Source organism: Camellia sinensis, chromosome 7, assembly GCF_055761805.1.
Source record: "Camellia sinensis isolate YWXY chromosome 7, ASM5576180v1, whole genome shotgun sequence".
In the NCBI taxonomy this organism is placed as follows: Eukaryota; Viridiplantae; Streptophyta; class Magnoliopsida; order Ericales; family Theaceae; genus Camellia; species Camellia sinensis.
This window is the reverse complement of record NC_138967.1, coordinates 25,787,061-25,802,801: the sequence shown is the minus strand read 5'-3', so window position 1 is coordinate 25,802,801 and position 15,741 is coordinate 25,787,061. Positions and strand designations below refer to the sequence as shown.

General features: G+C 48.7%; 1 protein-coding gene across 1 annotated transcript; it reads left to right on the top strand.

Annotated features, from left to right (window-relative positions):
- The first annotated feature begins 4,047 nt into the window (after positions 1–4,047).
- Positions 4,048–5,382, top strand: LOC145795678 (uncharacterized). The gene is made up of 3 exons (XM_082880534.1): positions 4,048–4,452; positions 4,535–4,633; positions 4,842–5,382. Exons 1-3 carry the CDS (start codon positions 4,048–4,050, stop codon positions 5,250–5,252), a joined length of 915 nt encoding a protein of 304 aa, XP_082736660.1. The 3' UTR covers positions 5,253–5,382.
- Positions 5,383–15,741: the final 10,359 nt, after the last annotated feature.

Below are 15,741 nucleotides of genomic sequence, written 5' to 3'. Positions count from 1 at the left end.
AGATGCAACAGTTTTAAGCAAGAATGCAAAGCAACAACTACATTTCATGCAGTTAAGAATGCGGAGGATTATTCAATCCCCGCCACGTCTCACACGGAGAAGATACGATACCTGCGCGATTCGTCTGGTCGCACCAGCCTCAATTGAACCGTACATACAATATCGTGCCTGCAAAAGAGAGAAACTCAACGAGTACAATATGCTAACAACGTATATTTAATGTGATTCTGAAAGTTCGACACACGCAGTGTCGGTGAGTGAATGCATCGCAATGCAAGAGTGGAACATGCGTGACAACGTATGCTCAAACATAGAGGTATGCCAATATCAAGAAACGTGCATGTTAATGCAGGTATGCTCATGAGAATGCAAGTTATGTGCATGATAGTACAAAATGAGCATGAATCAGGGTGTTCATTTGTCATGAAGTAACGAGTACGGAAACGCGTGTTTCGGCGAAGGCAACTCGACCGCGGCCTCCGATCCGCTTCTCGGAAAGCTTACAACTCATTCAAAAAGGATACACTTTGATTTTGATGAGTGATGATGAGACACATGTCAGAGCTTGAAGCTGAAGTCCCGGCGGAGCTATTTCGCGACCGGAAGTGTACTTTTCTTGAACTTTTTCAGGTCCCGGGAACTCCGATCTTCCTCAAAATTTGCAGGGAGCTAGGTGAGCCTGTGAGGAACATGGCCGGCCGGTTATAGGGAAAGGGGGAGGTGGCCAACCGGTTTTCCATAAAGTAGATAGCTGGCCGGCCAGTTATCCAAAAAGCAGATAGCTGGCCGGCTAGAAAAGGGGGCCGGCCGGCCATATGCCCAGATCCGGGGGCATTTTGGTATTTTCACCTCCTTTTTGATGCTTCTTCAATCCAAGACTTGGGGCCTATATAAGGCAGCCGAGACCTCTTCCTTTCTTGCCTCCCACAACATTTTCTTCTCCAGATCTGAGTTTCACACGCGTTTTCCAACGCCCCGCGCAAATTATTTTCGCAAAAATATTCAGTTTCAAGCACTTTGAAGCGATTAAATTTCGGTTTGGGAGCTTCTTTTCGCATTTTCGCTACTTGAGGTAAGTTTGTCTCAATATTTGGAATATTTTCTCGGGAGTTGACTTTTGTTGACTTTTTATTTCCCGAGAGTTGACTTTTGTTGACTTTTTCCAATTTTGGCTCATTTTGCTCATTTTTGCTCCCTTTGCAGATCTTCTGAAAATGGCGGGTAATTCTCCCCACGGCGGAGGTTTTCCAGGTGCCGGAGATGATTTTGATCCCATGACTCTACCCCCGAGGACCCGACCTTTTATTCCCGGGAGGTACCGTCCGCCAGCACATGTCCTCCCTCGTGCTGTCTTCCGTCACTTTACTAGCTTTGACGAGCGAGCACCCGGGGATCTGCTTCTCCGAGAGCCGGAGCATCACCTCTCTCATGAGGCCCGAGAGGTATTTATTTCATTTTCTGTATCTTTCCTACATTTCGCACCTTTGCCATGCTTGAACACGCAGTTTAGCTTATGACATAGTACTTTGCTTGCATCCTGAACATGTAGTTTCAACACTCGAATTTCTGAACACTCGGCTCATTAATTAATTGCGAACACACAGCCCACATTAGAACACACGGCTCAAACACTGATTTATCGAACACACAGCCCGAATTCGAAAGTGAACACACAGCCCACACTTTAAATTTTCTGAACACGCAGCCCAGATTAGATAGTGAACACGCAGCCCACACTAGTTGAAATTTGAACACGCAGCCCAAACTTTAAATTTTCTGAACACGCAGCCCAGATTAGATAGTGAACACACAACCCACAATGATTGAAAGTTGAACACGCAGCCCAAACTTCAAATTTTCTGATCACGCAGCCCAGATTAATTAGTGAACACGCAGCCCACACTGATAGAAAGTTGAACACGCAGCCCAAACTTCAAATTCTCTGAACACGCAGCCCAGTTAAATAGTGAACACGCAGCCCACACTGATAGAAAGTTGAACACGCAGCCCAAACTTCAAATTTTCTGAACACGCAGCCCAGATAGATAGTGAACACGCAGCCCACACTGATAGAAAGTTGAACACGCAGCCCAAACTTTAAATTTTCTGAACACGCAGCCCAGTTAAATAGTGAACACGCAGCCCACACTGATAGAAAGTTGAACACGCAGCCCAAACTTTAAATTTTCTGAACACGCAGCCCAGTTAAATAGTGAACACGCAGCCCACACTGATAGAAAGTTGAACACGCAGCCCAAACTTCAAATTTTCTGAACACGCAGCCCAGTTAAATAGTGAACACGCTGCCCACACTGATAGAAAGTTGAACACGCAGCCCAAACTTCAAATTTTCTGAACACGCAGCCCAGTTAAATAGTGAACACGCAGCCCACACTGATAGAAAGTTGAACACGCAGCCCAAACTTCAAATTTTCTGAACACGCAGCCCAGTTAAATAGTGAACACGCAGCCCACACTGATAGAAAGTTCAACACGCAGCCCAAACTTTAAATTTTCTGAACACGTAGCCCAGATTAATTAGTGAACACGCAGCCCACACTAGTATTTGCATGTAGCTTATTTCACTTCATCGGCATACAGCCCATTTCATCTCATTGGAACACAGCCCATTTCATCTCATCGGCACATAGCCCATTTCATTTCATCGGCACACAGCCCATTCATTTCATCGGCACACAGCCCAGTTCATTTCATCGGCACACAGCCTAGTTCATTTCATCGGCACACAGCCCATTCATTTCATCGGCACACAGCCCATTCATTTCGTTATTGACGCATGTATTCATTCTGAATGCAGGTTGGTTCCCGCAGTGTGCGGGGGTATGGTTCCACCATCGCGCGGGATTGGTACGCCGAGCTCCCGGAGGCCGTCCGAGATTTGGTAGATTTGGCAGGATTCGGGCCTTTCTGCATCGGGTTGTCACGTTGTCCTGCCAGGAGGACACTGATGGCAGCCTTGGTAGAGAGATGGTGGGACACCACCAACTCCTTTCATTTCTCTACTACCGGGGATATGACCATGACCCATTTTGACTTCGCTGTGTTGACTGGCTTAGACATCGGAGGTTGGTCCATCCCCTATGATGAGGATATGGGCGAGTGGGAGGCCGCTTGGATGTATCTATTGGGGGCTCGCCCGCCTGTTGACAGGGTTTCTGGGAGAGTCCGATACACTTGGTTCTCCTCCCACTTCCAGCGGGCGGAGATGGTGCCTGAGACTCCCGAGGAGACGGAGCAGTACGCCCGTGGTTTCCTTATGTTCCTCTTCGGGACTACCCTGTTCGCCGATAGAGGGAACACAGTTGGGTTATATCTGCTGAGCGCTCTGGTTGACCTATCACAGGTCCATCGATATGACTGGGGTGGCGCCGGCCTGGCTACCCTTTACTTTTATATGAGCGCGACCTCCCGCGGGCGGGGCGATTTACTTGGCGGCTACTGGAGAGCCTGGGAGGTACTTTTCTGTCCTCTTGATTTACATTTCTGCTCTTCATTACTTGTACATTGCACTCACAGCGCACTTTTACAGTCTGTATTTTGTTCTCAGCATTTCGTACTTACATTCTGCACTACTTTTCTCAACTATGGGTCTATGTATACTTCCCATCATTAGCCCCAGAGCTGGAGGTGGCAGGGATTCCTATGACCCCATATTCATTGGTGTTCGAGGGCCCACACCGGCCGAGACCTCGAGAGACCCTCCTTAACCTGCGACAGTACTTTGACACTGTGCGACATTCAGAGGTACCTCAGAACTTTCAGTTCCTTTCATTCTCATCTTTGATTTGCTCTGTATATTCTCGACTTCTGATTGGTTTATGCATTTATCATCCGCAGATCACATGGCAGCCCTGGGTGCCCCTGGGTGATGGTCTCCGACTTCAGTATACCGGAGGGTCGGACATCTCCCAGTATAGGGTCCTGCTCGAAGGGCCGGTTGGCAGGGTATGGTTCCTGGGGGAACGCTTTCTGCGCCAGGTATGGGGGTATCTTTCTCAGGATCCTCCCGTAGTACCCCCAGCCAGTATGCGGACTGCTGACAGGCTCTCTTACTCGGTGGTAGTCGACGCCATGCTGGGTAGTGATGCTTTACTACACATTGAGGAGGGGGACTACGCCACTTACCGTCACATATATTTGATGCCTCTATTGATGGGAGCTCATATCCCGATGATGAGGCCTGCCGGTATGTCATCCTCGGGCCAGGCTCAGGCTCGGGCTGCAGACGCCCCTTCTACTAGCAGGGCTGGTACATCTAGAGGTGGGAGTAGACCGGTTCCTCCGGTTCCGTCGACTTATCCTCATCCTGGATGGCCAGATATGCCGACTGAGTTGATGGCGTGGCAGTATGGGGCTATTTCCCCGACTCCGATCCCGCTAGAGCCTCCGATGCCCAGTGATCGATACGCTATTGATCCTGACTCACCGCTGGTATGCTCCACTGTTTTTCATTCATCATTCAGATGTTTAGACGTTCTTTTGTTCACTGATGATTATGAACTCATTTTTGCAGCCACCGCGAGGGTACATGGAGGAGGTGGTTGGACTGGTGGCCACACTCGAGGGCATGGTCCTGCGTAGGGAGGCACAGTTGTCTGTCGCGGGCATTCAGGTACCCTTCAGTTTTCTGGCATTTATCATACTTCTGATGACATGCTGATTTCTACTGCATCGATAGACTACTTGTGTAGAGCACATCTGACACACACCCCACTTGTACACTGTATTTACATGCACCCACTTCACGTAGCCTCTGCTTGTATCTGCATCTGATGTATATATTTGGACTGATGCATTTGAATTGAACTCTTTGTTTTCAGATGCCTTCATGGTCCGGTCAGCCGCAGGCCAGGCCACCTGGGCCTCCTTGGGGAGCTGGGCCATCTGGGCCTTTTCAGGGGGCGGGGTCATCTCGGCCTTCCCGAGGAGCCGGGCCATCTAGGCCTTTTCGAGGAGCTCGAGGAGGGCCTGTCCGCAGACGCAGGGCTCACATTGTGGAGGTGGAGCCTGATGAGGAGGAGGAGGATGCTGAGGAGGAGGAGGAGGCTACCGATCGTCAGTCAGAGACATCTGCTGAGGAGGGGGGCTCCGGTTTTGGCTCGGGGAATAAAGGCGAGGCTGAGGGGGATCCTGAGGATGACAGCTCCGACTCAGATGATGATGATGGTGCGGAGATTGTCCCGCAGAAGAGGATGAGGAGTGCTTCTCGTTCCCGCTCCCGAGGACTTTGATGTTGTTGTTTCCTGCTTTATTTTTCTTTTTGCTAGTAGTTTGTAGCACTTTGCACATTGTTAGGCAGTTTTATTTTTTGTAAAACTTGTACCTTTGTTTGTTGTAAAGCATGATGAAATGAAATAGCTTTTGAAAAGGTGTTTGTATTTTAAACTTTTAGCATCGTATCGCATCATTTTATTTTGCACAAAAATGAAATTGAATGGAAATGTGCATTGTGTAATCACCAAGTCAGGTAGTGAACCGACGCAACAAACTAAGCAACTCAACTTACTAAGATATAACTGGACCTTAGGAAGTTTACAACTCGATAAGCAAAATGCAACAATGTAAATAAACAAGACTTTAAAAAGATTGCTTGAACAGAGCGCAATGACTCAAAAACACGAAACATGTCAGCTCGACAAACAACTCGATAAGCAAAACAACAACTCGATAATCAAAACAACAACTCGATAAACAAAACGATAACAGAGTGTACTTCTGACAATCTGGGCACCGGAACACATCCGAAACAGAGGGAAATGAAGGTCTTTGACTTTCCCGTTGCATGGAAATGTTTGAAACTTTCCTCAAAGGGTAAAACAGGGCCAGGGGGATACACTGCAGCATTGCCGGCCACCTTTGGGAGCCGGCCGGCCATTTTTGTGGAGAGAGAAAGCTGGCCGGCCAGTTTCTGAAAAAGTAAATGGCTGGCCAGCCAGAAAAGGTGGCCGGCCGGCCAGCTATTCCTGCAGCCTCCCGATTTTTGACACGTGTCCCCGTGAATAGTGTTTTTCCTTCTATAAAAGCCTCAACTTCGGGAACATTCATTTCATCTTAGTTTTAGACAAAGATGGAGGCGTTTCTCGCAGAAAATGTCACATCTTGGATCTCTTCTCTAGATGGCTCGGAAAAGTTGAATTTCCGGGGTTTCGGCTTGAATGCACTATTCACGCTGAGCCGTACTCCGCTACATTTCCCTTTTCTCCATGCCGCGGCAAGGTTCTGGAATCCAGTGACGCATGTTTTTAGCTTTGGCGGCCAAGAGATGTGTCCCACTTTCGAAGATTTTCAGGTTTTGATGGAGTCTGAGTGCTCTGAAGTGATCTTGCCTCAGCTCCGTTTTGGTCACGCCCAGGCTTTAGGGCGGATGTGTGGGCTCACGGCGCATGATGCTCGATCTCTGATCTGCAGTGGGGAACTGGACATCCTCGGCTTGATCCATCGTTTTTCCGACGCCGGTGACCGCAGCAACCATTATTGGCAGGGTTTCCGGCAACACGCCCTCTGCTTATGTTTGTTGTCTCACTTTCTGCTTTCCTCGGGCTTCGGCGGGGCTAGCATTCGCCTGATTGAAGTCGCCCAAGGTTTGAGAGAAGGAAAGAGCTGTATTGCCATGACCTTGGCCGAGACACTGATGGGCTTAGATTCTGTCTATCGCCGGGAGGCGACTAGGTTTGCTGGGAGTCCACTGCTGCTACAGGTAATGTTTCCCACCCAACCTTACATATATATTTGCTCACATCACTCGACCCTCAGGCTCGTTTTTTTCTCACAAAAACCCTTGTCTTACTTTTCTCTCATCGTACATCTCTCTGTTCTTTATTCTCTCATTTTCCATCCCTCCCCTAGGTATGGTTAATGGACAAGTTGCAGGTTGTGGACTCTTGCCCGGCCTATTCAGCTCGAGGCTACTTCTTTTGGCAGCGCCTAGTCAATGCTCTTGACGAAAGGTGGTGGTTCGATTAGATGTGCAATTTGTTCGCAGACGGCATTGCTTGGCGTTGCCCTTGGCTCAACCTCCCGGCCATGAGCTATAGTATGTCTCGGCTGATTGGGATCCAACTGATTGGTCTAACCCACTGCGTATTCTATTTTCCGTTCCGGTTTCTGCGTCAGTTTGGTCATGATCAGACCTGCCCAGGAGGGGATTGAGTACCCAGCCGCTTTCCCGGTCTGGGGTGCACATCTTGCCCGATATGCCACAGCATGGAGGACGAGAGAGCTCCTGGCCCCTGCTTCTTCTTTCAGTTGCACTTTGTCCGATGAGTGCTTGGATTGGCTCAATGAGGAGGCACAGGTTGGGCCTAGCTTGGCATCAGATGCTCCGTCCAGCTCTGGGAGGGGACGCAGAGATACTTGATTCAATTATGCCTCAAGTTTATTGCTTATTAGTATTTTCAAGTTTTCTTTATGAATGTACTAAAAAAAAAGCAACCTCGATTGTAATGCAAGAGCAGGAGAACTCAGTTTTGAAATCAATGAAATTGAAAGTTGTGGTACTGAAAATTTTCCGCTTTTGGTCCAAAAATGGTCTTAGTCATAAAAAGATTAATTTGAACAAAGTCAACTTTTATTAAAACTTTTCAAAACTATTTTCGATGTGGATCAGAATTGGACACGCCGAAAATCTGTCACTGAGATGCACAACCCCAGATCCCTGCAACTGGAAAGTTGCCCCTAGTCTGAAGAACAATGCAGCACTGCAAAGCAACGGAAAGTTGCCCCTTGTCTGAGTAACTTTGCACCGTCGCGGCAACGGAAAGTTGCCCCTAGTTTGAACAGCACTGTACCGGAGATCACGATAAATGCTGATGGATAAAGATGACTGAGATGATCAAAATGGACAGAGTTGATCGGGGAAAAGTTTATGGCTGAACTTCAAGGTGAAGTTGCCTACGTATCCCAAAGATGGGAATCAAGCCTTACGTAGTTCAGGATTAGGTTCACTCGAGTATTTTCACTCTCCTTTTGCGCTCTAACTTTTGCCAAGGCCGCCCTTTGCGGGTTTTCAACCTTGCGAGCTCAGTTTTTATATTTTCTAATTTTTTGTGCTTTGACTTTTGCCTAGGTCGCCTTTTCGGGTTTTCGGCCTAGCGAGCCTCTCAAGGATAGTATTTCTTCAACTTGTCCATATTGATCGGTTGTGAGAACTCCAAGCCATCTAGATCCATCAGAACCACAGCCCCACCTGACCAGATAGCTTTGATGATGTAAGGACCAGTCCAATTAGGTTTGAACTTGCCCCTTGGGTCGTGGATGGGAGCTCGGTTGTCTTTAAGCACCAAATCTCCTTCTTTCAGATTCCTGGACTTAACCTTCTTGTTGAAAGCCCGGGCAATTCTGCGTTGATAGCCTTGGATGTGGTACAGTGCTTTCAGTCTTCTTTCATCAAAGAGCATGAGTTCTTCGAATCTGCTTTGCTGCCAATCTGCTTCGGCTATCTGGCATTCAGCCAATACTCGTAACGATGGGACCTCAATCTCAATGGGTAGAACAGCCTCCATTCCATAGACCAATGAATATGGAGTTGCTCTAGTATAAGTTCTGATTGAAGTCCTGTAGCCCCACAGAGCAAATGGCAGCTTGTCTGGCCAATCCTGATAGGTTCCCACCATCTTCTGCAGTATATGCTTGATATTCTTGTTGGCGGCCTCAACCGCTCCGTTGGTCTGCGGCCGGTATGTAGATGACTTATGGAAAGCCACATTGTATTTCTCCAACAAGTCTATCACTTCTTTCTTGAAGTGGGAACCATTATCTGAAATTATCTCGTTTGGCACCCCGTAGCGACAGATGATGTTGTTCCTGATGAACTTTGCGACATGCGACGCCTTCAACACCGCGTATGATTGGGCCTCAACCCACTTTGTGAAATAATCTATCGCTACTAGGATAAACTCATGCCCGTTTGACCCCTTCGGGGTAACAGCTCCGATCATATCAATTCCCCAGACTGAAAAAGGCCATGGCGAAGTCATGTTGTACAGCTTTGACGGCGGGATGTTCATGCGATTTGCATGGATTTGACACTTGTGGCATCGCCGAACAAAACTAATACAATCCTCCTCCATGGTTGACCAGTAGTAGCCTTGTCTGAGGATTTTTCTGGCCAGCATTACTCCATTCATGTGTGCACCGCACTCCCCCCCATGGATGGCTTCCATCAGGCATTTTGACTCTTCAGCTTCTACACAGAGCTTATGCATTCCTAGATGACCCCTTTTGTACAGCTTACCCCCACAGATAATGAACTGAGCAGCCATTCTTCTGACGGCCCTCTTATCCTTGGCATTTGCCCCTAGTGGATACGTTTCCTTTTCCAAGAAGTTCCAGATGTCGTAGTACCAGGGGTTGCCGTCTTGAGCCTCATCTATGGCGGAAATTGACTCGTATGCTGGCACGAACTTCTGATCAATAATGACTGGACGCATCCGGACTCCGGACGGGATGTCTATCATAGAAGATAGAGTTGCTAATGAATCTGCAAACCTGTTGTTCTCTCTTACAAGGTGGGTGAAATTTAGCTTCTCAAACCGAGGAATTAACAAATCCAAGGTTTGGTGGTAGATTATCATCCTTTCCTCTTTGACTTTCCAATCTCCTTTCGCTTGAGACACAACAAGGTTCGAGTCTCCAATGACGTCCAACCGTCTTGCCCCTAGTTCCAGGGCTGCTTCCAGGCCAGCAATACATGCCTCATACTCTGCCTCATTGTTCGAAACTTTGAACTGGAGCTTGAATGCTAAAGGGATACGGGAATCATCAGGCGCTATCAGCAACACCCCTATCCCATACCCATACTGGTTTGACGCTCCGTCAAAGTACATCGTCCAAGTTTCGTCTTTGACATGCAGAATGGCTTCATCTGGGAATAGATACTCAACCGCTTCATCCCCCTCAACCGGGTGGTCGGCAAGGAACTCCGCTACCGCTCTCCCTTTTACTGACTTGCGCGTTACATACTTCAAATCAAATTCGGAGAGCAACAGCAACCAACGAGCTAGCCTACCCGTAAGTGCTGGTTTCTCGAAAAGATATTTGATGGGATCCAAACGCGAAACCAACATTACAGAGTGGGCTAACAGGTAGTGCCGCAGCTTCCTGGTTGCCCATACCAAAGCCAAACAAGCCTTCTCCAGCGGTGTATAGCGGGTCTCGTAATCCAGCATCTTCTTGCTCAGATAGTATATGGCCCTTTCCACTTTGTCTTCCGACTCCTACGCGAGCATGTAGCCCATGGTAGTCTCAGTTACCGAAAGGTACAGTATCAACGGTCTCTCCGGTTCTGGTGGTGACAACACGGGTGGGTTCTGTAGATACTCTTTGATCTGCTCAAAAGCTGTTTGACATCGGCCGTCCCACTGAAATTTCTTTCCTTTCTTCAGGAGACCAAAAAGTGGTTCACAAGTCAAGGTTAATTTAGAAATAAACCGTCTTATGAATTGCACTTTACCTAGAAAGCCTCGCACCTCCTTTTCAGTCCTTGGTGGTGGCATTTCTAAGATGGCCTTGATTTTGGAAGGGTCGACCTCGATGCCCCTTTGTGTGATCAGAAACCCTAGCATCTTCCCTGCTGTAACACCAAACGTGCATTTCTGGGGATTCAGTCGCAGCCGAAACTCTTTGATCCTTTGAAAGAATTTTTGTAAGGCGGTGTAGTGGCCCTCTCTATCTTTGGACTTGACAATCATGTCGTCCACATACACCTCGACCTCTTTATGGATCATATCATGCAATATTGTAGTTGCTGCCCGTTGATACGTAGCTCCAGCATTCTTCAACCCGAATGGCATCACTCTATAACAATATGTACCCCACGGGGTAGTGAACGCAGTCTTCTCCCGGTCTTCGGGTGCCATTACTATCTGATTATAGCCTGAGAAACCATCCATAAACGAAAGCAAGGCGTGTCCTGCCGTGAAATCCACCAATTCATCAATGTGTGGCAAGGGAAAGTCGTCCTTCGGACTGGCCTTGTTCAAATCTCTGAAGTCTACATAGACCCGAATTCTGCCATCCTTCTTTGGCACCGGAACAATATTGGCCAACCAAGTTGGATATTCAGATACCAGCAGGAACCCTGCGTCAATTTGCTTGGTGACCTCTTCCTTAATCTTGAGGGCCCAGTCCGGGCGAATCCTTCTGAGTTTCTGTTTGACAGGGCGGGCCTCGGGGTCAAGAGGGATCCGGTGCTGTACAATCTCAGGATCGATTCCAGGCATGTCTTCGTAGGACCACGCGAAAACATCTTTGAAATCTTTTAATAAAGCGACTAAGCGCTCGCGCTCCTCCGAAGACAACGTGGACCCGATTTGGACCAGCCGCGGGTCCTTTTTAGTACCAACATTCACAGTAGTGATTTCATCCATTAAAGGTTTAACAAATCTTTCCTGCTCTTGATCAATTAATCGTTGCAAAACTGGAGGAATTTCTTCCTCGCTGTTTTCATCAAAATTTTGAAAATCCTGATTTAAGCAATAAATCAAAGGCACAGAAAAATACTCAGAAACCACATCCACATCATTCTCATTAAATATTTCCAAGCCGTTAGATTCCTCTGTTACAACGGACTCAAAAGAAAATGAAAAAGACGACCTAGACAGGACTGTGGCATCCGGGTTATCACCCCCAGGAATACCGGACTCAGACTCAGTCGAGCTGGAATCTGATTCCGACGCGCAAGATTCGGTAGAATCAGATTCCGGCTCACTACCTGACCCGGAGCTGCTAGATAAAAAGCCTTCTTCATATTGCCAGATGAGAGAAGGTGCGATAGATGCATCCAAGATCGGCGCTGGAAAGCCCGCAACTATTTCATCTCCAATCACAGAAACCGAAGAGTTATCCCCCAAGCACTCTTGGCTGATCGGAGGATCTGATAGTAGACTCGCCAGTGCTACCCCCATTTCAAGCTCTGTGCTTTCAGGATCCACTGCTTCACATTGCTCAACCTCAGTTGGTGGGTCTGTCTGCGCTTCGGCAACGTCATCCCCAGATAATTGTATGTCGAAGAAGATTTCAAAACCAGGCACGCGCGTCCCCTCCGCGTTTAGCCATGGCTCCGGGAAGCCGCAGAATGGAAAATCTTCCCCCTCCCGGACGAAACGTCCGTTTAGGGTACCCCAGATGGGCCTGTGCATTAACTCAAATGGCTTCCCGGCCTTCTTTGCTCTGGCCCTTCCGGCCATTTCTTTTCCTTTCCTTACCCAGTCTTCTTTGGTGGGCAGATAACCCAGTCCAAAGGCGTGAGGGTTGTGTGGCACTTCGGCCAACACTGAGATGCCCTTCCGGCCGCTTCTCCCTAATCCCATCCCAGGGGTATGTTTTAGCTTGTTCATGAGGTAGATAGATTGAGCACTAACGTACATACCCTCATTCACAGCCATGACATTCTGCACCACTTGAGCCTCGGCCAAAGTGAACCCCGACAAAAACACATCCTCCGTGCCGTGCTCGATTTCCAAGACGGGTGTGGACACCTCCGGCGGCGGATGGATTGATGAATTCCCAAAAACGATTGCTACCCCTTTCCCGTGGGGGTACTTTAGCATCTGATGTAGAGTGGAAGAGACTGCTTTGACCTGGTGCAACCACGGTCGCCCCAAAAGTAGGTTAAAGGTTGCGGGAACGTCCAAGATATGAAATTCGATGCTGTGTTGTCCTGGACCAACCTTGGTTTGAATTTTAACAGTCCCCATCACTTCTCTGCTGGTATTGTCGTATGCTCTGATTACTTGGGTGGTTGGGACGAAGTCCACGGGTTTCAACCCGATTGCATATGCCGTTCTGGTTGGGCAGACATTAATCGCAGACCCGGTATCAACAAGTACCACCGGTATCCACTTATCTCTACATTCCACAGAAATATAGAGAGGTTTGTTATGGCTTGTGCCCTCAGGCGGTAGTTCCTTGTCCGAAAAGGTTAATGCCGGGGCACCTCCTCCCGGAAAAACCAGCCCAACCAGCTGTTCAGGCGTGGTGTCTATGGAGAGTTTGGACTTGTCCATGGCAGATAGGACAGCTTCTCTGTGTACTCGTGATGCCATTAGCAGTCCCCAGATGGAGATGTCTGCTTGTATCTTTTTTAACTGTTTCAGCACAGCTTCGTCTTCAATCTGCTTCTCCTTCTGTTTCTCCGCTTCTCTATCCTTCCTGGATGCCTCGGGTTGGTCCAGGTGTGGGGGTTTGAAGTACCGCCCACTTCTCGTCATATGGTCAACCTCATCGAGGTACCAAGTATCATCCGGCTGGCCACTTCCCCAGTCTTCATCAGTGTGGGCAAGACACAGGTCGTCATCTTCCCACCACATTCCGCTGGCAGCCAACAGACACCTGTCTAGCTCCGGTCCACTCGCACTCTCAGTGCTCTCTGTCCATATGCTCGCAGCATTGTCTGTCTTCGTGCACACAGCACTTTCAGTCCCCTCAGGGCCCTTTGCCTTCCTGGCTCTCTCAGTAGCCTCAAACTTTTCTTGTTCCAACTGCATCGGTACAGCTGGTTGTTTAACAATTCCTGTATCTACAATGCCCATGTCTTGAGCGGAATTCTTAACACCGGCGCTTTCCGGCGATACAACTTGACTTTCGGCCATTCCGGCCACAACTGATACTTCCGCCCCTGCCGGACTCTGTTCTGGTTGGGCTTCCCCCACTGCATCTGGTTGATCCTCGAGCCATCCAGTGGCCTCCTCTGATCCCTCATAATCATACCAGTTAATTGACGTATCCTCCAGTTCCTGGTCATCTAAAAATTGCAGGTTAGCAAAGTCCTCCTCTACGGCTGTCAGATCATCTGCCCATAGCCCAGATCCATCCCCCCGGATCATGCATAGCTCTCCTGTCTCTGGCAATTCTACACTTAGCCCAATTCGGCTCGTTGATAGGATGTACTTGCTTGGATTATAAGCTCCCCCAGCAAAATTCTGTCCAGTCCCAGATTCAACAATCTCATTCTCTCCCAAAATCTGCCCTGCCCTGTCTTCGACGGTCACCACCATCGGTTCTGGTTGGGTTTTAGAGATGTCCACCATGCACAAGAAGTCAGTGCAATCGGGAAGGAGCACCTCCGGCTTGGGTAGGTGGGTGGGCATAATATAGATGCTAGGATCGTAAGATGCGACCCCAGTCTGGATAAAATTGATTCTTTTGGGAGGGGGAGGTTGGTTATGTGGTGGGAGAGGGTTGGTTGTGACATTGGGTTTATCAGGAGGCGCGATCACCTGTTTGTCAATAAGATCCTGGATCTCATGACGCAATCTGTAACAACGGTTGGTGTCGTGACCGTGTTGTTGGTGATACGCGCAGTACTTTGACGGGTCGTAAGAGGGGGGGAGTGGATTTGGTAATGGCTTTGGTTCCAGGGGTTTCAAATGATTTTTCCTGATCAATATTCCCAGAACCTTGGTCAGAGGCATATATAGTGGGGTAAAGGTTCTTTGGCCTCGCGGTTGGAATCGGTTGTTTTGTGTGTTGCTTCCGGACGCGCAGGAGAATGGTGCGGCAGTCATGGGCCTTGGAGGGGGAGGGGGAGTGGTGGTGACCATACTAACTTCTGAGGCTCTCGTATTTGCAGCGCCACTTGGGCCCGCATTGTTGTTGCGGTTGAAAGTCCTCCTCGGTTGTTCTCTGTCGTGGTCAAACAGACCTTGTTTCATTGCGTCTTCGATTTGCACCCCCATATCATGTAAATCTGCGAAAGTAGGGAAGGGGACTACAATCATTCTCTGCATCAACTTCGGGTGGAGATTGCGCACAATCATCCGGATTTGATCTTTGTCAGTGGGCCTTAAGGTCATCATTGACGCCTTCGCCCTCCACCGGATCACAAAGTCCGAGAAAGTTTCCTTGGGCTCTTGCCTTGTCGTTTCGAGATCACGAGTTGTGATCTCGATCTGAGTGTTGTATGAATATTGCGTGACAAAGGCCTCAGCCATCTCATCCCAATTCTTCTTCACTTCATCTTGTAATCTTGCGTACCAATGGGAGGCCACACCCGACAGGGTTCGGCCGAATAGTGAGAGCTTCTGTGGTCGTGTTAGGCCCATTGGCCGCAAGATGTCTGCAAACAGTCGGATATGGACCATGGGGTCGCCGGACCCATCAAAGCGGTCGATTTGTGGCATTTTGAACCTATCGGGGAGTGTTACGGCCTCCTCGGTATATCCATCTTCGATATCCGGCATAGCCTTGACCCCTTGGGATTTCTTGAAGAGCTTCTCCAATTTGCTCAATTTCAGAGCTGTATGATCAACCTCGACCTCGAATGGAGAGTCCGGGTGATTGGGTGTATGGACCTTGGACAGTTGTGGTGGAAGCGGGGGCGGAGCTGGCCCCGTTGGAAGATTTGTGTCCTCTTGCAGATTTTGGATAGTCGGCACAGTATTCTGGGTGTTCGGAAGAGCGTTCTGAACAGCAGGTGTCTGCTCAGGTAATGGGGCCCCTGCCGGAGGAGGAATTTGGTGTGAAGCAGATGCTGTATTCTGTTGTTGCAGTCTGGTAATCAGCTCAGCCTGCTGGGTCATAATTTCGGCCTGCTGCTTAGCGAGTTCATCTCGGCGAATGACATCCTGTTGCATGGCCCGCATGGTTTCCTGCATTTGGCGCATCATCTCCTCAACTCCTGTTGGTGCCGTCATACTGTTTCGATCTGTCTGAACTACTGGCAGATCTGTCTCAATTGGGATCTCAATCCAACTGTCCACTGATGGGGGAAACCACTGTTCT